Source organism: Curcuma longa, chromosome 11 (assembly GCF_044706935.1).
Source record: "Curcuma longa cultivar G26 ecotype Majalengka, Jawa Barat chromosome 11, ITB_CL_G26_1.1, whole genome shotgun sequence".
NCBI classification, from domain to species: Eukaryota; Viridiplantae; Streptophyta; class Magnoliopsida; order Zingiberales; family Zingiberaceae; genus Curcuma; species Curcuma longa.
Genome location: NC_133871.1, coordinates 24,365,834 through 24,388,341, shown reverse-complemented (window position 1 = coordinate 24,388,341; position 22,508 = coordinate 24,365,834). Strand labels below are relative to the sequence as shown.

General features: G+C 39.6%; 5 protein-coding genes and 2 pseudogenes across 7 annotated transcripts; 6 read left to right on the top strand and 1 right to left on the bottom strand.

The window, feature by feature from the left end:
• The first annotated feature begins 447 nt into the window (after nt 1-447).
• On the top strand, nt 448-2,577 carry LOC141841318 (FAD-linked sulfhydryl oxidase ERV1). 2 transcript variants are annotated; one of them, XM_074729463.1, is made up of 6 exons: nt 448-801; nt 895-972; nt 1,377-1,424; nt 1,765-1,829; nt 2,081-2,158; nt 2,285-2,577. In XM_074729463.1, the coding sequence occupies exons 1-6, from the start codon at nt 586-588 to the stop codon at nt 2,400-2,402; spliced, it is 603 nt and encodes a 200-aa protein (XP_074585564.1). In that variant the 5' UTR covers nt 448-585; the 3' UTR covers nt 2,403-2,577. The 2 variants fall into 2 exon arrangements, with proteins under 2 accessions (XP_074585564.1, XP_074585565.1); XM_074729464.1 differs by lacking the exon at nt 2,081-2,158.
• Nucleotides 2,578-3,410: 833 nt separating this feature from the next.
• On the top strand, nt 3,411-5,651 carry LOC141837411 (gibberellin 20 oxidase 3-like; annotated as a pseudogene).
• A 603-nt stretch (nt 5,652-6,254) lies between these two features.
• LOC141837793 (putative transcription factor KAN4) lies at nt 6,255-8,302 on the top strand (annotated as a pseudogene).
• Nucleotides 8,303-11,094: 2,792 nt separating this feature from the next.
• On the top strand, nt 11,095-11,645 carry LOC141837613 (basic leucine zipper 4-like). The gene has a single exon (XM_074724991.1). The coding sequence runs from the start codon at nt 11,111-11,113 to the stop codon at nt 11,522-11,524; it is 414 nt and encodes a 137-aa protein (XP_074581092.1). The 5' UTR covers nt 11,095-11,110; the 3' UTR covers nt 11,525-11,645.
• A 1,574-nt stretch (nt 11,646-13,219) lies between these two features.
• LOC141841135 (uncharacterized) lies at nt 13,220-13,891 on the top strand. The gene has a single exon (XM_074729261.1). The coding sequence runs from the start codon at nt 13,240-13,242 to the stop codon at nt 13,867-13,869; it is 630 nt and encodes a 209-aa protein (XP_074585362.1). The 5' UTR covers nt 13,220-13,239; the 3' UTR covers nt 13,870-13,891.
• On the bottom strand, nt 13,886-14,812 carry LOC141841136 (CASP-like protein 1B1). Its single transcript, XM_074729262.1, has 3 exons — nt 14,559-14,812; nt 14,356-14,467; nt 13,886-14,260 (listed from the first exon to the last, which is right to left on the bottom strand). Exons 1-3 carry the CDS (start codon nt 14,795-14,797, stop codon nt 14,027-14,029), a joined length of 585 nt encoding a protein of 194 aa, XP_074585363.1. The 5' UTR covers nt 14,798-14,812; the 3' UTR covers nt 13,886-14,026.
• An 873-nt stretch (nt 14,813-15,685) lies between these two features.
• LOC141840837 (uncharacterized) lies at nt 15,686-22,491 on the top strand. Of its 2 annotated transcripts, none has more exons than XM_074728914.1 (12): nt 15,686-15,757; nt 16,170-16,262; nt 16,422-16,504; nt 18,945-19,020; nt 19,097-19,164; nt 20,471-20,555; nt 21,130-21,251; nt 21,332-21,415; nt 21,492-21,638; nt 21,743-21,851; nt 21,917-22,036; nt 22,318-22,491. In XM_074728914.1, the coding sequence occupies exons 2-12, from the start codon at nt 16,181-16,183 to the stop codon at nt 22,392-22,394; spliced, it is 1,053 nt and encodes a 350-aa protein (XP_074585015.1). In that variant the 5' UTR covers nt 15,686-15,757; nt 16,170-16,180; the 3' UTR covers nt 22,395-22,491. The 2 variants fall into 2 exon arrangements, with proteins under 2 accessions (XP_074585015.1, XP_074585016.1); XM_074728915.1 differs by having other exon boundaries at nt 15,705-15,752.
• Nucleotides 22,492-22,508: the final 17 nt, after the last annotated feature.

Below are 22,508 nucleotides of genomic sequence, written 5' to 3'. Positions count from 1 at the left end.
GGAGGGTATTATCTTAGTTTCGTCGAGATTCAAATTTTTATTTTATTTTTATAAATCTGTTCCGTCGTAATCAACTCAGTTATGTCCTAGGGATGGTTTGAATCGTAATCGGTCCAGCTGGGAGTGGGTCTGTAATGATTCAGGAGTAACCATCTAATCGGTAATAATCAATATTATAGTGTTGATTTTTATGGGATGTAATAATTTTTAAATTCAACAAGTACTATATCATTTTTCAATTTAAATTTATAAATCTTTTATATAAATTTATAATTTTTAAATATTTTTTGAATAGACGATTTTAAATCGTGTTAAGGTCTGTCGATATAAAGTATAAATAAAAATAAATAATAAAAAATGCACTGAAATTAAAAGGAATCGATTAGCGCATAAGTACAATTGATGAAGATCGAAAACATGGGCTTTTGATGGGCTTTTAGGCCCAAATCCGTCGTTTTTTCTCCGTCGTACTCATCGTCGCCGACTAATCCATCGAAGGAACGGCTTTCATCTCTGCTACAATCTCCGCAGTTAATCTCTGTGAATCTTCCACTTCCTCTTCGACGCTGCAGTTGGAGTTGGATCATGCCGGAGAACCCCTTGGAGTCCTTCTTTCGGGCGTACGAATCCATCTCGAGCAGCGTCCAAACCCATCTCTCTCGCTTTTTCCTTTCGCCGCAATCCGACCGTCGCGACCAGCATTCTATCTCCAGCGATACGCGCCGATCTCTATCCTCCCTCATATCGATTCCTGGCTCTGAAGTCGATGAAGGAAGCGAACTTTTCCGACCAAAAAAAGAGGTTTTTTTATATTAAAAAAATTATATAGACATCAAGCTCTAGTTGGAAAAGCCTATGGTGGTTGCTTTGCTGATATATCTTCATTTCTTTCAGGCCAAGGCTGCGGGCCCTTTGACCAAGGAAGAACTTGGGAGGGCGACTTGGACTCTGCTACACTCGATTGCTGCACAGGTGTTCGATCAATTTCCTCTGCTCTGGTTTGGTTCGTTTTAAATTCTAAAGCCTTGTTTCTCTCAGGAACGTTTATAATTTTTTTTTATTTGGTTGACGTTTGGGAATATTTTTGCGATTTGCGTTTGATCGGCTTATTAGAACGCATTCATGTTTCGAACTGGATATGATTCATTTTTTAGTCGGATGCTTGCAAGTTGGAAATTTTAAGTTTACTGAATGGCAAATCTTTCTTTTTTTGTTTATTTATAGTTACAATTTTCGCTTTGGGTGGTTAAATTTATTCTCTCTTTGGGAGATTAACTAGTTTCCAACATGAATGTTATACACTTTTTTTTAGTTATTTTTTAAATAATGAATAAAATTATGAGCTAATTAATGTGAGATTTCTTTGACCTTTACAGTATCCAGATCATCCAACAAGACAGCAAAAGCATGATGCGAAGGAACTGGTAAAATTATACAAGATGGAAGTTTATTTTTATGCAGATATTGGTTTTTAGAAATTCCTGTTGGATTGGATTATTTAGTGGAAATTTTGCATTGTTTCACTATCTCTGACGGTTTCTGGACCTCCAAGTATTACTTAGGAGATTTGGTAGACTAACAAGAGTTTTGATAAGATATGTGTCCTAAGGATCCCTATTTATAAGCATAGCAGTCACCAGGTTTCTTAAAGAGTATTTCATGTCTATAAGATATCTTTATTTGGACAATGGTTGTTAGTTGTTATGCATTCTTCTGTGGGTCAGATATTTAGACTAAGTTGTTTCATTTCCTTTTTTGTTTTAGATGGCTATCATTTCTCGACTTTATCCTTGCAAGGAATGTGCTGATCATTTTAAGGAGGTTTTGAAGTAAGTTAACAACTTGACCCTTTTGTATTTGTTTCCCCATAACCATATCCCAAAGAATAATTTGTAGTCTCAGAAGTGACAACCTTAAATTGTAATGGCATAACCAATATAAATTCTTGCTTTTATATTCTATAAAATGCTTCCTCCAACATTTAAAGCATTTGCTGGATCTCCTAATGAGGGAAAGGCCAATTGAAACTTGATAAAGATGACCCAGTATGCTTGCTCCTTATTGTTTGATTACATTTCAGAGCAAGTCCTGTACAAGCTGGATCACAAGAAGAATTTTCTCAGTATTTATGCCATATACATAATGTTGTAAATAGGAGGTACTTGGCACTTTGGATTTTATTATCCCTTTTCTGTGAATATGTTTCTCATTACTTCGTTATGACTAAGTTTTCACTGGTTTCAAATCGAATAATCTGGCAATTTCTTATTAATTTTTTTGACAGCCTGGGGAAGGTGACATTTCCATGTAATAGAGTAAATGCGAGATGGGGAAAATTGGACTGCCCTGAACGTAATTGTGATCTGCAAGGGACTTCAGATATGATCATCCGACAAAGTTGATGTTTTAGTCTCACAGCGTGAATATGTTTTCTCTTGAGTTGGTTATTATGTATGAAAAAGAAAATGTCAGGAAGAAAGTCATATTTTGGATGGTAGATAAGAAAAACTTTCATTAGTTATGTAAACTATCAATGATACTACTGTTCAAATGTTTTGTTTTGTGAAGCCATGATGTTATTGATAGATCATAACCTATTCTTTCATTTGAGTCATTTATATTTGGGGCTGGGCAATAATTTTTAAATGTGTGGCCTAATTTGAGTTTGATATGATTTAGCATTCTCGCAGATTTGGTCGAATTGATCAAAGATAAAGGGACCAGAACCAAAAGAGATTTGTTTCCACTAACTAATGTAGTGCTCATGGTGTTATTGTTATGTAGAGACTTCCTTGCTGAGAAGATTCAAAAAAATAGATTCAGTGATCAACCAAGGTACAAGTTCCTTTGGTGTAGGTTAGATTTATTTACTTTGTTAGGATATACACATTTTAGACTTCTTAAGGTGTTAATTTTATAGCCCTTTCTCAAGCTTTTGTCTTCAAGTAAGATATAGTGCTGTAGACCTTGCTAGTATTATGATGCTGAGACCTTAATAGATCGGTATAATTATAATGCAGTTCTTTCTGTTTTGACAACACATTTCTCTATGCATAATACTAGATACTAGGATTGATTCATTTTACTTGACATTATCATCATTTTCATTTTGGATGGGCAAATACTAGCATCAGACAAATTCTTTCTGTACAATAGGTTTGAAAATAAGGTCACTGATATGCAATACTAAAGAAAAGAGGAACCTTGTAGGTTTCATGTGACTCCGCCTATAAGTCTTCTGCACGACTTGGCGGTTAGAAATCAACTCGAATCGGCTACATATATACAAGTTATAGTTATAGTTACAGTTATGCACTAGATATGAAACAACTAGTACTAGTTTTATTCTACCAGCCAGTCCAAGTTGAAACTTTCCTCAGCTACCTGGATGTGGAGATCATAAGAAGGCAATGTCTTCATCACAAATCACATGCCCAAGAGACTTCAAGGATGATGAGGATCTTGGTAGAGTCTTCAATTGGGAACATTCTCTCATGTCAATCTTCTCCAAACTTGTCATGTGGCTCCAAGCTCTTCTGGCAACTCTTGGAGATTAAACGACTGAGAAATGTCCGGATGCTTTAATCCTTTCAACATGCAGATTGAATGAGGTAGTCTCTTCAGAGCAGGGCAAGCATAAAGCCTGAAAATCCGTAGAGAACTTAGCTCAAACTCACATGGCATCTCAGACAAATCGTGACAGTTGGATATGCTTGATGTCACAGATGGCAGATGGAAGTTTGGTTATGTCAATGCAATGATCCTCTGAGGCTGTTGGTTAATTCACATAAAACAAGAGATACTTTCCGCAAGTTCTGCAGGGGGGCTGTGGTCCTTGGCAAAGGAGGGACGGCTATTTTCTCAAGCCAGAGGCTTCTCAAGTTACTTAAAGATGTGAATACAGAGAGATTTTGTAATGTTGTACATGAAGCACCATAATTGATCAACACGAGAGTCTTCAGCTTGGACATAACACTGAGAAAAGGTGGCAAGAAAATGCATCTGAAACCAATCATCCCTTAATTGTATATATTAAATCCTGGCCACGAACAATACTGATGAAAATAAATATATAACTAACAAAATTATTTCAACATTGTAGAGTAGCAAAAGATGAGGCACACAATTTGTTTTCATAATAAGAAAGATGTCAAATTTCATAATTATTTGAATTGCCAAAACCTAGTCAAGAAGTCGAGATTAAAGAAGAAACAGAAATTAAATATTAATTTGCGATGCTAAAATAAAAAAGAGCAATGATATGCTAAAAAATACAGCAAAATCAACATAACACACTGCATACAGTGGGATCTACAACCAGTGTGTATTGGTTTCATATTGTATTTTTTTCAATTTTTTCATATTGTTGTAAATCTAATTGATCCGACCAACTTAATTGGGCCGGTAGCCCATTTAAGTGGGTACGTAGGTCGGCGCTAGAGCTCAAACCATCAGACCAAACCCTACCCTAAGAATCACACGTGGACCAATGATTCGTTTGAAATCACACGTCGACGGCCAGTCCAACGTTTGCACAAATCACGATGCATTCTTTATATTTTCTCGTTAGTCGGTCCAAGTGACCCTAGCGGTGTCGCAGAGGAACACGGCGTTGGTGTTTGATCCGGCGTTCGTCAAGCATCCAAGCACCGCCCCAGGACCCCAAGCCCGCTGCCGTCGACGCTGACCTCGGCGGCATACCCCTAATCGACCTCGCCCCGCTGTGCCGCCTTCACGAGCCGACGGACCTGCAGGACCTGCTCCTGTCGCAGGTGGAGGGCGCCTGCATGCCGGGGCTGGGGTTTCTTCCAGGTGGTCAACCACAGCGGTCCCACCGGAGGTAGTGGATCGCGCGTGGGCAGCGTCGAAGGGGTTCTTCGACCTGCCTCCGGAGGAGCTGCGCCGGGTACGGCGCGACGAGGTGCAGCCCCTCGGCTACTACGAGCAGAGAACTGGAAGGAGGTGTTCGACTTCGTCACCCCGAGCGCCCGCCGCCATCCCCTCCGTCGCCGGAGGCGACGCCCTCATCCTTCTTTCGATCGAAAACTCACGACACCGCAATTAATCGCTCGGATTTGTCTAATTAGTTTTACAGGGAAGCGATGGAAGAGCACGGGCGAGAGATGGAGGAACTGGTGTTCGAGCTACTCGAAACCATAGCGCTGAGTTTGAACTTGCCGGCCACGAGGCTAAATGGATACTTGTGGAAACAGACCTTGCTCAACCACTAGCCTCCCTGCTCCTTCCCTTACCTCACCCTCGGCGTCGGCCGCCACAGGACTCCGGGCTTCCCTGACCATCCTTGCCCTCGGGACGAAGTCGGCGGCCTCGGAGAAGGAGAGGTTCTCGATTCCCTTCTTCTTCAACCCTGCGCATTACGTGCTGGCGCAGCCATTGGAAGAGTTGATAGAGGAGGAGAAGGAGGTGAGCCACTGCGAGGAGTATAACTAGGGGCATTTCTTCAGGACCAGGAAGACGAGCGACTACAAGCACCTGCAAGTGGAGAACATCCAGATTGCACCATTCAAGAATTAAGCACAATATTGAAGTAGTGTAATAATTAAACAAGGATCGAATAAATGGGAGATTGGAGAGATTTGGATGAGTAATTTATATTTAAACTTTGAAAGTTCCAGTACTCTTCTGACAGTTCATTGAGATGGTTATTTCAAATTAAGTATGGGAAACATATCACTAATCACCTTTTAAAAGAAGTTAATGATCTCCTACTTCATGGACATTTTTAAGCTCAAGGATTAATGCTCGCCTGTCTTCTTCGTACACTACCTTAATAGGTACTATATGTCAAGACAAATTAAAAATTAATATATTTACCTTACGAACAATATGCTCACATCTCCATTAATGATGCACTATGTCTCTCCTCCTTTTCACTGTCTCCACCAAACTTGCTCTCATTATCACCAAGACAAGGGAAAAAATAGAAAATATATAGGCAAAGATTCTCATTCCTTTATGTTTATCATCATTGATATATTAAACAATTTCATGACCTAATCACGTACTCACTTCAATTTATTCACCAATCATACTCCTTCCCTCATCATCCATCACTTTCTCCCACTGCTTCTCTCTCCCAACAACTTGTCACTGCCTTTTTTATATGTATATTTCTTGTCGCTCTTCATCATCCTCACGAGGGCTCCTGTCGATGAAACCCTACACCTTGTGCCATTCAGCACGATTGATTAGGCATCTATGATTACCATTTTGTTTGAGATCAGTTGAGCGAAATGGAAGCCCCATTTCCTGATCTCTCCCTCCATATCAGAACGCCCTCCATTCCCAAACCCTCATGGCCACGGGCACAAGTCAGCAGCAGTAAGAGAGGCCAAATGAGCTGTGAGCACCATGGCAAGGAAGAGCTCAAGTCGCGCGACGTCGAACCTTCGTTGAGATTGGGAACCGATGCTGTCCAGGTGGCGTCAGCTGGTAAGGAGCAGCACATCAGCCAAGCGGAGGATTTCGCGGCCGAGCAGCGGGAGGAGGAGCCTCCGGGCCCCGAGAATGCGGTGGACTACCAGCCTCCACGCCCATTTTGTCCATGCCGTGGAGCTCCTCGGTGGCCATGAGAGTAAGCGATCAATGAATTAACTCATCGCAGATCCTTTGATCAGTGAACAGTCAAACTAAAGATTCTTCTCGGATCTGGGTTTGGATGCTGCAGGAGCAACACCCAAATCAGTCTTGGAACTGATGAACGTGAAGGATCTCACTCTAGCTCATGTCAAGAGTCATCTGCAGGTAATAATATATAACTATACTTGGCACTCATCTGCTAGGGTTAGCGTTTTGTTAGCTAGAAACGTTTAAGATTAATTAACTTTTTGTACGACGCAGATGTATAGAACAGTAAAGAGCAGCACAAACAGAGGATCAGGTTGGAATTTGGACTTTCCTACAACTGCATGAAGCCAAACTTCTTGCATCAATAAAATTGAATGAGATTCATTGTTTGCAGGGGTACTCATGAATTGCAAGAGTGGGGAAGTGGAGGAAGGAGGAATGGTACTGGTGGCAGATGATAAAGCTGGAGATGATGACTTCCTGAACCCTACTCCTCCTTATGTTTCTCACATCTCATCAACAACCCCACCATGGCCATCAAGTGCAACTGCAGCAGCACTACCAAACTACTCTTCTAGGTCTGCGTCTCCTCTTTCCTTCCTGTTCCAGGCCGCAGAGTTATCATGTGTTTTACCTTGAAATTTGTGCTTGGGTTTGAGTAGAAACCTTCATGCATGCATGCAGTGCACGCACAGCCGTGTCAGGGCAAGAAATCATGGCCGTGGCCATGGTCCTGGAGGATTAATATTATTGTCTGCAACTTCGAACAGTTCGAGTTTGCTAATTATTTATAGAAAGAGGGATTAATTATTTGGTCCTGGAAGGGTTTGTCGAAGACTCATGATAATACAAATTTCAGTTATTGTATTTGGGAGAGATTATATAGTTACTAACACAGATTACATTCTTAAAACTCTCACTTCACAGAGGATAATATATAGAACAAAACTACATAAAATTGTAATACATTGTTATATGTAACCATACTAAATGATCACATATAACTAATATATTATGGTTTGGTGTAATCAAATACTGTAGTTTTCAAATAAAGTATAATAGAAGATTTGGGATCTATGTTAATAGAGAGTTGTATAGGACTAGTGTTTACATGATGTCCCCTAACCCCTTTGCATAATACAAGACAAATTTTAAACCACAAGAAATTGTATCGCAGTAAATTAATTAAGCACAGAATTATATTTTGTAGTTATCTTTTATAATTAATTAATTTCTGAATCCTGGAATGTGTTTCTTAATCTATAATTACGATCAATTGCATTTTGGTATTTAACTCTCAGTGTAAATTTTATTTTTTGTTCAATCAAATTATGCAGAGAACAGCATCCTTATGGAGAAGGCAGTGCCAAGCTCCCTTACTGGCTTCAACAAAATTCCAAATTCCATAATATTCTAACTCAAGAATTAAGTCAGGTAATTGTATAGCTGTATGGTAATTATTAAGAAAATTAATGTATAAGTCAGTGTGTATCCAATATCCATCATTAATTCTTTCTAATAATAATTCTACAAAAATGAAAAATCAATCTTTTTTGTTGAATGAGCATTATATGTTATTTCCTATTGGAATTTTATTAGATTTCAAAAGGTTTTAAATTAATTTCTATGAAGTAATAACAGTTTTTTAATTTGTTCTTTAATATATATATAGGCACAATCTATGGATCGTGGTCAGCAGGATGAATCAAATTAAACATGAAATTCTTGTCAACTCCAGCTGATGGATCGGAGCTCTTCAACTGTGAAATGAGAAAGATTATCAAAAGAGTTGACCATCGTTTAATTTTTGTGTTTGTGAGTAATTGACTGCTCGGTTTTGGAAAGTACGTTTTAACTATTAGTGAATAAGTTTTTTTCCTTTGAAAAAAAAGGAAGAAAAAATGGATTGGAATTGTTAGTGAGGTTGGCTTGTATTGGATTTAAACAAGTGTGAAAGATTATTAATTACTTAGTCAATGACGAATTGGATATTTTTAGTTTGATCTTCTGCTTGCTTCCTTCTGCGTTTTCGCCTTCGAGTCACCTTCTCTTTTCTCAGACCTGCTGCAGCAGTGCATGCTCCTCCCTGGTAGGGCTTGATTCAGAAGAACAGAGGATTGACCTCCACCTACTGTGAAGCCTTTGCAGCCTCACAAAGCTCTACCATGTTTGGCGTCCCTATGCCACAGAGCTATAGAATGCTGGAGGCATTTATAAGTGTACTTTGTGCTCATGAATCAGTGTCTTCAAAACAGGGGAGATGAAGCGAGAAGGAGAGTGAATTTGCTGGTGACTTCTTTTAGTTTGTCATTATTGCAACGTAGTTACGTTAATTGTCGATTTGACCTGTGACAACTTTCTTTTTTACTTTATCGAGAAGATTGTAAAGGGCCAAGAGATCTCATGTAAAGTTTTTCCACAGATTTCTGAGATTTCTTTTGATTTTTACCCTAATACACAAGCTTGAGGCTGAAGTGGATTAATGCAGGCCCAAAAGAAGCGATTGTCTTAGGTTGCAAAAGCTAAAGCTCTCATCTTTTTACCACTGGAATTGAAGAGAAATTAAGCCACTGCTTCCCTTGCTCGACGTCTGAGCTCTCTTTCATCATGCAACGGCGGGAGCAAGAGATGTGTGGAAGGAGGCAAGGCCGGAGATGAGAAAGTGCATCTGTTTGAGAAAGCAATAGGATTATGAACTCCAAAATTTTCTTCTGCTTGCAGCTTTAGCTTCTGAAGGAAAACACATGGATCCAATTATTTTACAGTTCATGCACCACTTGCATGGAATCACTGCTAGTCCTTCCAACTGCAAAGATCCAATGAGGTATAACTGTCCTAATCTTCAGAGAGCATTTGATAGATGTTGTCTGAATCGACTGCTTAGATTGATGACTCTTTTCTTATAGTTTTGCTTGTGTATACACTCGAGTTAGTTTCTGTGTGAATTAGGTGAGTGTTTCAAAGGTAATGGAATAAATTCTATGGGTTTTCAACAACAACAAAAAAAAAAAAAAAAAACTAAGAAGTGAAGTGAAATTTTCCTTTCGTGTGGATTTCAGTGCTGTCCCTTTCATCACTGTCACTATTTTAAGATATACTGAGTGATCTTGCTGTATCCATCAGTTTGGTTTAACTTTTAAAAAAATCATACGAAAAGTGACGTCTACCAAACTTTACCAAGCATAACAAATATGCATTTTGCAATTAAAAAATATTATTCACAAAAAAAATCTTTTTCCCCTTCTTTTCATGAAAATTATTAAAGAGGGTCATATTTTAAGAATTATTTAAAGGACAAAAAACATCAATTGATATTTTAAAAAAAAAAACTCTTCCACTACATCTCTTTTCGGTGCACTCCAATGTCACAAACTATAATTATTTATCTCGTGGCAAACTAAGCTGTTTGCGATAGATTCTCTTGATATAATGTAATGTTGAATCAAACAAATTAGTGATTAATTATCGCACTAATCGACTAGATGCGTGGCCCACTAACACTTATGCATTGCCCTCTTATAAAACGTTACAATATTAGCAAATTGAGTCCTCCATTCTTCATAGAAAATATAGAATATCTCTCGTACAAATATGCAAAAAAAAAAAAAAATACACTGATGGATTGAGTGAGAGGACCAGCAGCCACCCCCCAGCTTTTCTTTTTCAGCTTTTATATCGCACAATATTCAGCAATCCACATGTTTGATCCCTTTGACAACATGGAGGAGTCTTTCCCTCCCCACATGTTTCCTCTCTTTCTCTCCAAAGTATTACATATATATATAACATCTGTTTCTCATGCAGCTTTTTGCATGCATGAGACTTGTCTTCTATATCTCTCGCTTTATTGTCAGTTAAGTATACTCTAGCTCTCATTCTTAACCACTAAAGGTCTATTAATCATATATATGGAGTATTAAGTTTTTTTTTCTTCTTGCTTGTCGATCAGAAATGAATGATTTAAAAGGAAAACTTAAATATATATGTAAGCGTACTTGACAATAATGGCCAGTTTATCTGCAATAATAGATAGATAGCAGACTAATGGTCATGCAAGCGTCAGTTAAAATCTAATAGTAACGGTCAAATGCAGTTTGCCGCAGCAGCCGTCCACGTGGTCATTAACGTCCGCGCAGAATCTAGTGGCTCAACCACCGCCGTTTCCTTCGTCGTTAAGCCAACACTTCATCTGGACCTCGCCACTGCAGCTCCAATCCGTTACTGGGTCCTGATTATATTCCTGCCCCCACCGCTTTCTCCACGCGTCTTGCTCCATCCACCGTTCGTTTCTCCAGTCAACGTGCGGGATCGATTCCCGCACAAAGATGGATTACCAGTGCATTACGTGCGCCCCAGATCGGCCCGCCCGCCGCGCACAATCTACAGATCCAACAATTCAGCTACACGTGTATAATCAAAGTGGGACCCGGTCCTCCCCGGCTTCTTTAAAAAGGACGCCCCTCCTCCTCCTTCCTTCCCTTTTCTCCCTCCCCTCGCCTTCTCCTCCCTCTAATTGCTCGCCATGCTGGTCCTCGACCCCGCCTGGTTCGACTCGCCGGGCCCGGTCCGCTCTCCCTCCGGCTCTTGCGAGCCGCAGTCCACGGACAAGCAGCGCAGCCTCCGTCGCAAGATCTCCAACCGCGAGTCCGCCCGCCGCTGCCGCGTGCGCAAGCGCCGCCACTTCGAGGAGCTCCAGACCGAGTCGGACCGGCTCAGGGCGCTGAACCGAGACCTTGAGAACCGGGCCGCGTCCATGTCCCACCGTTGCTTTCTATTCCGCCGCGAGAACCACCGGCTCCGGGCGGAGTCCGCCGCCCTCGGCCAGAGGCTCTCCGAACTTCACCAGCTCATCCTCCTCCGCCACGTGGTGATGGCGGCGCCCGGTGGGTTCGCCGGTTTGGTTTGCGAACAAGCCTTGGCGTCGCTAATGACGTGAAATTAATTATTAATTAATGGACTCGCTTAATTTGGTGTGATTACGAGATTTGGTTACCTCTGCTTATTAATCAAATCAAAAATTAAATAAGTGAAATCTCAGCGACTAAAGTTACATAAAACTCGGCAATTATATATAATTAATCGATTGATTAGACATAAATCAACCACTAAAAAAAGTGGTTATGGTGCTGATGGCAGAAGGAACGGGAAAACGATAAATCTAACTCTTTCTTATAACATTATCTCGAGGCGTAAATTATTCCTAAAAAAGTAAATTTATTTGTTTTATGTTTTTTTTTTATATTAAATGAACACAAATGAGTTCCCGCCGACATCGTATTAATATATTTACTGGCCTAATGTTATTGCGCTAACTATTCCAAATTAAACATGTGATGGTTTTAATTTCCACTGATGTTTGTCGGTCCAGTCAGCGGACGGTGACATCGTATCTACCAGGTGGAAAATCTTGACCACGGTACGTTCAGACGGTTAAGATATCAATTATTTTATGAGTTTAATTAAGCAATCAAAAAGTCAAAGTTAGGTAATTAAACAGATGTCGAGAGCAACACTCGTGTTATTTCACTATTAATTATATTTTAAAATTTAATAAAATATGTTTTATGAAATATAAACATTACAATTATATTTTCAAAAAGTTAATTAAATTATATTATTCAATTATGTCGGTTCCTGTTGAGATCTGCTCCTGGATGTGTCTGACTCTTCTCAACACCTAACTCAAACGAAGTCTTGAGGAGTAGAAGCCGTGAAAATGATGAAACTTGCACTCACAAGAATCGTAAGAAGGAAGGTCAGGGGTTGTCTTGGCACGACCACTCTGATGTTTTATGTCAATTCGTGAGAGAGGAAGATGACAAGTAGAAAGTACAGAGAAAGTAGAGACGGTGAGAATGCATACCTTCCTCCTTTATGAAACCAACCTTATATACGAGTCTGGGAAGTCACGTCACCTCGTAAGTATGGCGAATGTCCCATCATTATTATGGATTTGTCAGAGGGCGTGGGATATTCAGAATATGTGTTACATCGTTAACTTGTATCTAAGGTGTCATATCACGTACATCTATCAGGATATTACCATGATTGATTGCAGATATGTTAAGGGGACCTTCAGGAATGTATGATGGAGGAAGTGGTTTTTTAAAGAACATGGCAAGGACAATCGAAGGGCATCAACTCAGCTCGGGAGAATCTACGTCAGGGATTCAGATCGGGCGGCAGGGCTGACTCGGTTGATTTGAGAGTAGGTAGAAGTCTTCCACTCGGAGGATTCGGACTCGTTCTGTGAAGAGCTTCCATTAGACCCCTGACCCGACTCATCCGACTCAGCCCCTATGACTCGACTAGGGGATCAATATGTCAGAGGATTCGAGTCAGTTCGAGCTCTATGAATCACATTGAGTCGAAATCGATAAACTACTCCTGAACTTAACTAACCTCGATTCACTCCTCGCGACCATGACAATGTCTAATACAATACATACTTCCAAAATAATAATATAAAAAAAGAGGAAAACAGCAGAGGCAGAGCATCATTCTTTGCTTGCTGTAATTATACGCAAATCAAAATGTCGTAAGCCACAAATATTTTCTTAATATTATTGTTTATCCCTTTATTTATATAGTTGTCGGTGGTTTCTTATCCTCATCACCACCGTAAGCAAAGCGAAGAGCATCGACAGTATAATGGAGAAGCAATCTTGGCCGCTAATCGTGGCGATGAAGGGCCACCCAGGCACCGGAAAATCCACCCTCGCCGTTGCCCTCGCCACCGCCCTCTCTTGCCCCCTCCTCGACAAGGACGACGTCCGCGACTGCACCCTTTCCCTGCAACACGTCCTAGCCGCCGCCACCTCCTCCTCCTCCGCCGCCGCTTCCCTGCTAAACGATCTCTCCTACTCCGTCCTCTGGCAAATGGCCGCCACCCAGCTCCGCCTCGGTCTCTCCGTCGTCATCGACTCACCGCTCTCCCGCCAGGCCCATCTCGACCACCTCATCGACCTGGCCCACGGAGGCGACTCCTCCGCCGGCGCCGCTGGGCTCGTCGTGATCGAGTGTCGTCCTTCGGACGCCGACGAGTGGCGCCGCCGGATAGAGGAGAGGGGCGCCGCCGCCACCGAGGCGGCGGGAGGCGGTGGGGAGGGGTGGCATAAGCCGGCAACGTGGGAGCAGCTGCAGGAGCTGTTGGAGGGCTACCAGGGGTGTACGGACTACGACGTCGGCCGGGTGCCGAGGCTCGTCGTCGACACCACCTCGCCGGAGACAGGATTCGAGGAGATGGTGGCAAGGGTGCTCGAGTTCATACGCCTCTTTTAGCTAGCCAAACAATAAATTCTCTTGCAATAAATTCTCGCCTCTTTTGCAATAAATTCTCTTGGCTAAATCAATGTTGAATAAAAGGACTGTAGCCATCAACCCCACGAGACGCTTACACACAACACCAAACACAGGCACATAATTCTTCGACGAGGGACTAATTGTTGGTTGCCACACTCTTACACATCAAACTAATGGCAGTGAAAGCATTCATGATCAAGAGCACCACAGCTCCGATGAAGGCAGCAACAAGAGCCGCCCCTCCACGAAGACAAAAGGCCTCAAATCCGTCGCAGATTGGATTCCACCGCGCGTACTTGTTCCCGTTCTTCCCCAACTCCGCCATGGAGGCTGCAGCTGCTCCTCCACTCGCCACCAAAGGAAACACCACCTACTCAAACATCACAATTAAGCAAATCAAAAGAGCTCTCTCCACGCGCAGTACACAACGACGACAGAATCTTTTCAGGCCACATATATATTTACCATGTCTGAAAGATGCACCAGTACATCACGTCCTCTGTTCTTTAAGTATGGCCTGAGCAGCATCGCCAGTAGGTTATACAAGCTCGCTATCGCATTAGCAATCACAAAGTATCTGAGACAGTCAGAGCCAAATGTCAAAGTGAAACAGTACTGTAATGGATCGATCTCAAATCTGGATGCTAGAGAGAAGATCGAACGCTCACACAAAGGCAGGTGTTTGCTGAAATGCCGCTGTGAAGGACTGGAGGATGGGTTTGGTGCCCACCACGGCCACTGTCAGTGTTCTCGTCTCCTTGTTGAATGCCATGAGCCCTGCAGCCGTGGAGGTGGCCACGACAGCTGCCAATCTCAGCGAGACTAGTAACTGAGCTGCCATTTTCGATTTGGGCAGACGGCCCAGTGTGCTCTCCCTCTCTGTTCCCTTTCCGTTCTCATCCGCCATTGTTAGAGAGGAAGGGATTCTGGTTGATGGAATTGAGAAGAGAAGTGACGACGTTAAATAGCTAGGCGAAGTTGCTTGGTTGAAGTAAACTTGTTTAGCACGAGTAAACAAGTTAAGGATTGCTAACACGCTTGATTAAAGCAGAGCAGATCATGATTTCTTGTGGGTTTAATCAGCTTCCTGTTCCTGCCTGTCTCCTGCATTTTCATACCAAACCTCGTTGTACCACTCACAGACTTGCATGAATATTATTGTTCAAATTTAATTATAAAAATGTATTAATCTGTTTATGCCGCAGTATATTTATAGATGTATAGATATTTAATTATTTATATTACTAACAATTTATAAAGCTATAATTATATTTGAATTATATTTAAGTTTTTATATAAATAAAAATTATTAGTGTATTATTATTATTATTTAAAATTCATTTTAAGTAAGAGAAAACACCAGGGAATGTATTTACATTCTAATTGATTTTAAATAAACATATATATAGTAATATTAATTTTAAAATAAACAATTTAGGAATGCAAGTTTTTTTTTTTTTTTGACAAATCAAAAAAGGAACGTCATTCTTGTCAATATTACAACACACGACAATCAAGCTAGATTTTCTGTTGACCAATAGTCAACGATCAATTTAAGATAGCAATTAGAAGTTTAAAAAAAGGATTTAATTGTTACTTGTTTTTCTTTCTGTGTTGGTTTTTTTGCAATTTGACCGCGGTTAACCTTGGGACCCACCCGTGGCACCGTTTTGGCTTTGAAGGTACGTGGCTGGGTAGCTAGTTTGCGTTGGTGAACGACGAACTTGCCAAAATTGGCCCGTACGCCGTAGAAATATACGCATTTCTATTTTTATGCATATATTCTCTCTCCGATCTTTCAAATCCCTCTCGGTTCGACGTCGTCGCCGGCGGGCCTCCTCGTAGGCTCGTAACCTTTCGCGGTGATGTACGCGATTCTGTAGTTAAATGGATTCATGATTTACTCTGTTATTGTTGATTTATTCTTCTCGTCAAGAAATTGATCGCTGTCTTTTGCTTGTCGCCGTGTTGTATTGGTCTCAATCCGTAACCTTTTCTTCTTGTTTCTAATTTGATGTAAAAGCTTAATAGATTGAGGGAAATCTTTAGAAAAAGACTTCTTTTGTGCTTTTTGTCCGTATTAACTCTTGCAACTTCATACGCGCTTTAATCAGTATGGATTTTTTTTTGTTACACTAAGAGGATTTAGCAAATCAGTCGTAGGTTTGTGCAATTTGCTGTTAGTTATTTGGTGTTTTGTTGAAAAATATGAGGAGAGTTTAAATTATGTTTAGACATGTATTACGTTGAAGACTTAATAATTCCAGTTCTGTGTATAGAGGCCTGAAAGATGGGTTTGAAGCTCCAATCGTTGAGTGCATTTCCTCGTGCTGAAGAGCACCTTCTAGAAAAAACAAGATCTGGAGCTGTTGGTATGCTTTCTTTGTGTATTGCTAATTTTTGAGGTTGTACAATTGAAATTATCATAGGTTCTGCGTCTCTATTACCTGATTTAGATGCTTGCTTCCATAGACTAGTTTCATATCACACCCTCATCTTCTTTATGGGTTCTCTTGTCTTTTCTTTTGCAGTTTCTATCATTGGCCTCATTGCAATTGCAACCTTGTTTACCCATGAGCTTAAGTATTATCTTACTACTTATACTGTACATGAGGTATGTAAACAGGTTTTATCGTTCACATTTAGTACTATAGTGTTGGTTTGCAAATTTTAATTTAAAAGTTCAAAAATATCCTTTGTATGTTCATCACGTTACTTGTGTTACACATGTCTTCACTTGTCAAAGCTACTTGGCTATCTTCAAGGACTAGTCTTTGCTATTCTGCTATCTTATCACTTGAAAAATTGTTCCTTATATGGGTGGTCTATCCTGGCTACGATCAGTAATAATATATAGGTGACAGGATGGAAAACTACTTAGGACTAATGCAGACCTCTTACTTGCTATCATCAACCATCTTGCAATACCAAGAACTTGATTTTACTTATGAAATCTAGTTTTATCTACCGTTTAACTGGAATTTTCAATACAAGCTTTATTTTTATTTTTATTTTTTACAAAAAATCATCTTCTTTCTCTCTTAGATTTTACCTATTTTTTTAAAGTATGTATTTATTTGGAGGACTTATGTAAATTTCCATATTGTGTTAGATGTGTCCTTCAATATGGTCCCTTTTAAATATATACAACACATTGAATTCTTTAGTAAAACTTGGAGTCCTTCCAAATGGGCCCTTGCAAGCCCCAAAAATTCTAATGGAGGCATATCCTACCTAAGATTTTGCAGAAGCATATTAGATATTTAATTATTCAAGGTGCAGATGCAACCTATGGTATTTGGATGGTGTACAATGACAAATTTCTTAGTTCTCTAGAGATATTTTTGTCCTTGATTCAGTTAGAGTTCTATGGCTGAAAGCAGTTAATTTGGATAAATAATTAGCAAGGTTGCAGGTGTGTGCCTTTTGCTGGCTTAGCAAGATTATTAGACCCAATAAACGTCAGTTAAAACTTCAACACTGATTAACTAACTATATTGCACCTTTTGCCTAATATCACTTCCAGTATCTGCTGTTGAAACAACTAACAGCCCAGCTATTAATAGTGGCTCTCTAGCAGTGGCAGTGATTTCTCAGCAGCGATGATTGCAGCGGCTCTCTGCTCTCTGGCAGATCTATTGAATGATCTCTCACCCCCTCTCCCTCTTGGCATACCCGGCGAGTGAGGGTGCGGTTGGTGGAGGGGTTGCGGGCAGGTGGACCTGATCAGCTTTTCCTGGTTGGTGACAACGCGGACACTGATATCATGTTGAATTGCATGTAACAACAAAGGGGCTGGGTCCCTAATGATGTTAGATCCCACTCCCAAGCAACCAGGGGGTGAGATCTTTGTTGGCGTTGAGGCTTCTGGTGGTTGCAATGGATGATGAGTTGACTAGTATGAGGACGGTCTTTTTGATGGCAGCTTCAAGCTCTAAGCTTGGCCTCTTCCTCCTCTATGGCAATGAGGGAGATGAGCTCTATGGCGCGGAGGAGAATTCTGTGCAGAGGTTTGGAATTTTGTGTTCCTTAAAGGCAACTAGAGAGACGAGATCCTGTGCAGAGGTGAGAAGTTTGACCTTAATCTAAGGCAGTGAGAGTGATGAGCGTTGTGGGATGGAGGAGAACCCATGCAGAGGTGAGATGTGTTGTGTTGATAGATTGTGGAAGGTGATATCAACCGAAGACAAATAAGAAATGGGTCAATAGATGACAGTGGTGATGGGTCTGAGGAGGAGATTTCTAGTGGTTGTTGATAGAGAAATTTAGCAAGTAGATGGATGCTGGTGAGGGTTCAAGACTGGGCAAGCAAAGGTCTCATAGCAATTAGGGGTCAATGGTTGTGAGGAGCTTGGTTTGATATTGACACAAAAGATAGGAGATAGGTGATAGGATCTTCAGTGAATTCAAAGTTAAGGCTGATTGTGGGCGAAAACAAAGGTTGGGGCAGTTGTTGGGGACACATTGATGCGGGTCTCAGCAGCCTATGGTGTAGGATACAGGCACCAGTGCACTAGCTGGACAGAAGCTCCATGATATCAAATAATAGTGATGTCGTGTGAAGATTGTTTTCAGTAGTGATAGAATTAGTCTGGATTGGAGTGAGTTTTTAAACTGTCAACCAATGGCTTGCTATGTATGATGTGTTTAAATGGAAGCAAAGAGGAGGCTCTTGGCAAATGATGTTTGATATGTTGTCTCTCTATGTAAGCGTTGTTGTTCTTGTTTTGGATTTTGAAAGGAACTTTTTACCCATCTCAAGTTATATCCTATAGTTAGCTAGATTATATTGTGTTTGGGTTAGTTTTTGTTAGTTTTTTAGTTGTTGTTCAATGTAGTGCAACTTGGCCACCTTTAATATTAATATTATATAGAGGCACGAATCATTTTTTGCCATTCTATCTTCTTTTCTAAATAAAAACTAAGCTATAGCCTATATGCTTTCTCTCAATTACTCCATTATGAAAACATTCAGCTACTGTCCTGCAATGACATACTAGATTCAATGTGTAACTTAATCCAAAGTTTTCCATCTAAAACATGATATTTTGCAGATGTCTGTTGATGTAAAGAGAGGAGAAACTCTTCCAATTCATATAAATATGACATTCCCTTCATTACCTTGTGATGGTGAGTTTTGCTTTTGAAACCCTCTAAATGTCTTGAGAAGACTTGTTATTTTAAGAAGCTTTCTCAATCATGGCAGTCTTAAGTGTGGATGCAGTTGACATGTCTGGCAAGCATGAGGTTGACGTGCATGCGAACATTTGGAAGGTAAGATCATTTTTCTTTCACATGCATTCTTTCATATGCTCTCTGAGATTGCTTGGTTTTTGTTAAATGTCTCTTTTTGTGCTCTCACCTCTAGAACTTGGATCGAGCCATAAGCTTTTTCTTTCTTAATTATCTGCACCTTTCTTGAACAATCTTTAAAAGTGTTGTTTTCTGAGCTCAAGCTAAACATAAGATTGCAAAACTCATTCTTCATTAAAAATTGAAGTTGAATTAGTAGTCAGAATAAGTAGTTCAATTTTTAGCTTAATCTAAACTAGCTATTGCCTAATGGGCATTCTGAATTAGGGTATCACCAATGAAATCATATGCTTATATGGATTAGACTATAATGGACAGTAGGGCACATGCCTACTAAATCTTTTAAGAAAATTTGAGTGTATCGTCCACTGCCCACCTCATCTCCTACTCTCCATTTTGGGCACTAGTGAGTGTGGAGACAACCACACTACTTCTTGGTGGCAACATGACTGTCTCTCCACCCTGTGTCATTCCTCTCTAATACCGGGTCAGATCGTTTGAATTTTTTTCTTATATTTATTAATAAAAATTTGAACAGTTAATTTGATTGTCACACATACATGGAAGTACAGACTAAGATTCATTATAATTGCATATTTGCATGTTGCTACAACAACTAGAAACCTCCATGAGTGAAACAAGATTCTGCAAACTTGGTTTCTACTTTTAACTTACCTGGGTTAGAAATTAAAATAAATATTATGACTCAACATATTGGTAAGATATATATATATATATCGTCTTGATATTTTTTGTTATATTTATTTAGTGCCCTACTTGGAAAAGAAATCTTTCTGTCATTGGATGCTATAGACAATTCTTTGTTTGACTGCCTTTCTGGCTTGCATTTACTATGGAATTATGGTTTTGTAATATTGTTGTGTTGATATTGAAGAATAGTGTGTTCTAATTTAAATTTTCAGTTGTAAGGAGTTTGGCTTATTAAATTCTTTTTTTCTTCTTAAATTAGTCCCTTCTTTCCATAGGTTCTTGTGTATAGTTGATGAGGCACAAGATTAAGTTATTTTAGAGCGTAGTGTTATATATTGTTATTGTAATGAATGCTAGATAGCTAAGTTATCTGCAAAGCTTTTCATCGTTAGATAATTAACATAAAGCTGATCATCTAGGATTTACATGTTATAGAAGATAAATAGTGGATTTTATCAATTTCTTATATTTCTTTACTGATTTTGGAATATATCTGGAAATATTATTAAAGTTGGCTTTTCATTGCAATTCTAAGGATCTTATCCTTTAATTGAAGCTTCAAGTGAATCGTGAGGGTCTAATTACTGGGACCGAGTACTTGAATGATCTTGTCGAAAAAGAACACTCAGATCACAAGCATGGTAAGTACTCATATCACTTTTACCAATAAAAGCATAGCGTTACATTTATTTATGCATGCTGCAACAATACAAGTGAATATTTGAAGACTGTTAACTGCAAATGTGTTGGCATATTTTACTCCAGCTAAAGCCAGAAATGAGAACAAATTTATCCTAATGTGAGATTCATTGCTTATGTTGCGCATGCCATATAGTTGCTACTAATAAATAACTTTGGTTTAATTAAACATTCTTATGATTCAACTGGTAGAAATTTCATTGTTAGTTTCAATTTGTTGCAGGACAGGTTGCTTCTACTGTTTTGAGGGAATAGCATTAATGTTTCCTTTTGAAAAATTTTAAGAATTCTAGCATTATGCTTATTTGAACAAAGGATTAACGCAGCAACAGTTTTTTCTTTGATCACTAAGATATCCATCATTAAACCTAAATGGCTAAAAAGGTTCCAGATAACTTTTTTTTAATTATTTTTGTGTAATTCACATGCTTGTTTACAGCAGTTGTGCACATGACTATTTTTTTCTACTTGCTGTTTATAAAACTGATATTCACTGGAAAACATTGTTTTGATTAGGTGAGAACAACGACCATAATGAAGGTTCCTCTGAAAGGAAAGATGAACACGGTTTGAATCCAGAAGATGAAGCGATGATTAAAAAAGTTATGAATGCAATGGAAAGGAGTGAAGGATGCCGAGTATCAATCTGATACCTTTTTTGATTCCACCATCATCGTTTGTTTACAGTTTCTAACATATTGCTTCTGTATTAACACAGGTGTTTGGGTTTTTAGATGTCCAAAGGGTCGCTGGTAACTTCCATATTTCAGTTCATGGATTAACCACTAATGCTGCTCGACAGGTGATTTTTCCCCCCTAACCGTGAATACCGCACTAATCCTATGTACAAATTCCACCTAATTGTTTCTTCTGTAAAGATTTTTAGTCGAGGCAACAATGTGAATGTCAGTCATGTCATTCATGAGTTCTCATTTGGTCCAAAGTACCCAGGGATACACAATCCACTTGATGGAACTACTAGGATCCTACATGATACAAGCGGCACTGTCAAGTATTTTGTCAAGGTGAATGGCGATTTTTGTCGCGAGTTAAAGTTAATCTTTTTTCCTGCATCTCTACATCTTTTGCATAGCATTTCTAACAAGAGCTAACATTTCTTTTGATGCAGATTGTTCCGACTGAATATAGGTATCTTTCGAAAAATGTAATGCCTACGAATCAGTTTTCTGTCACTGAGTATTATGTTCGAACGAAGGAGCACCAACAGACTTGGCCAGGTGGGCATACCAATTGATTCCAAAGATTTAGAGTTCATTAGTTAATATCATTTCCTGTGATGCAGCTGTTTTCTTCTTTTATGATCTTTCACCTATCACCGTGACGATAAAGGAAGAGACTCGCAGTTTTCTGCATTTCATTGCTCGTCTTTGTGCAGTACTTGGTGGTACATTTGCTTTGACAGGTAAATTCTGTCTGGTATGGGATAAACATACTTGAAAACTTCATTCTCGATTCTACGAGAATTTTTATGAAAGCGTTTCATTTGCTTCTCTTCCACGGACGTTTCATTTTCTTCCGATGGAGAGAAGAACCTATAATTAGCTTTTCGGGGTGGTGCATTTGCTTTGAGTAACCTTAACTTGTATACACGTTGAAGTACAACATTGGCCTTCATGGCAATCTAATTCTCTTGCTGTTGGTTGAGATGGTGACAATAATAACTTGCTTTCCATGCTTCTCCAGGAATGTTGGATAGGTGGATCTATAGAATCATTGCGGCCTTCACAAAGTCGAGGACCGGAAACAAACGGAGACAGTGAAGACTGAAGAACGTCGAGTGACAAAAAATTCAAGGACCAAAATGTTGTTTTAAATCATTTTATTTTATAAAATATATCGATTGAAAGGAGTAAATTATGATGAGGTCTCTTTAA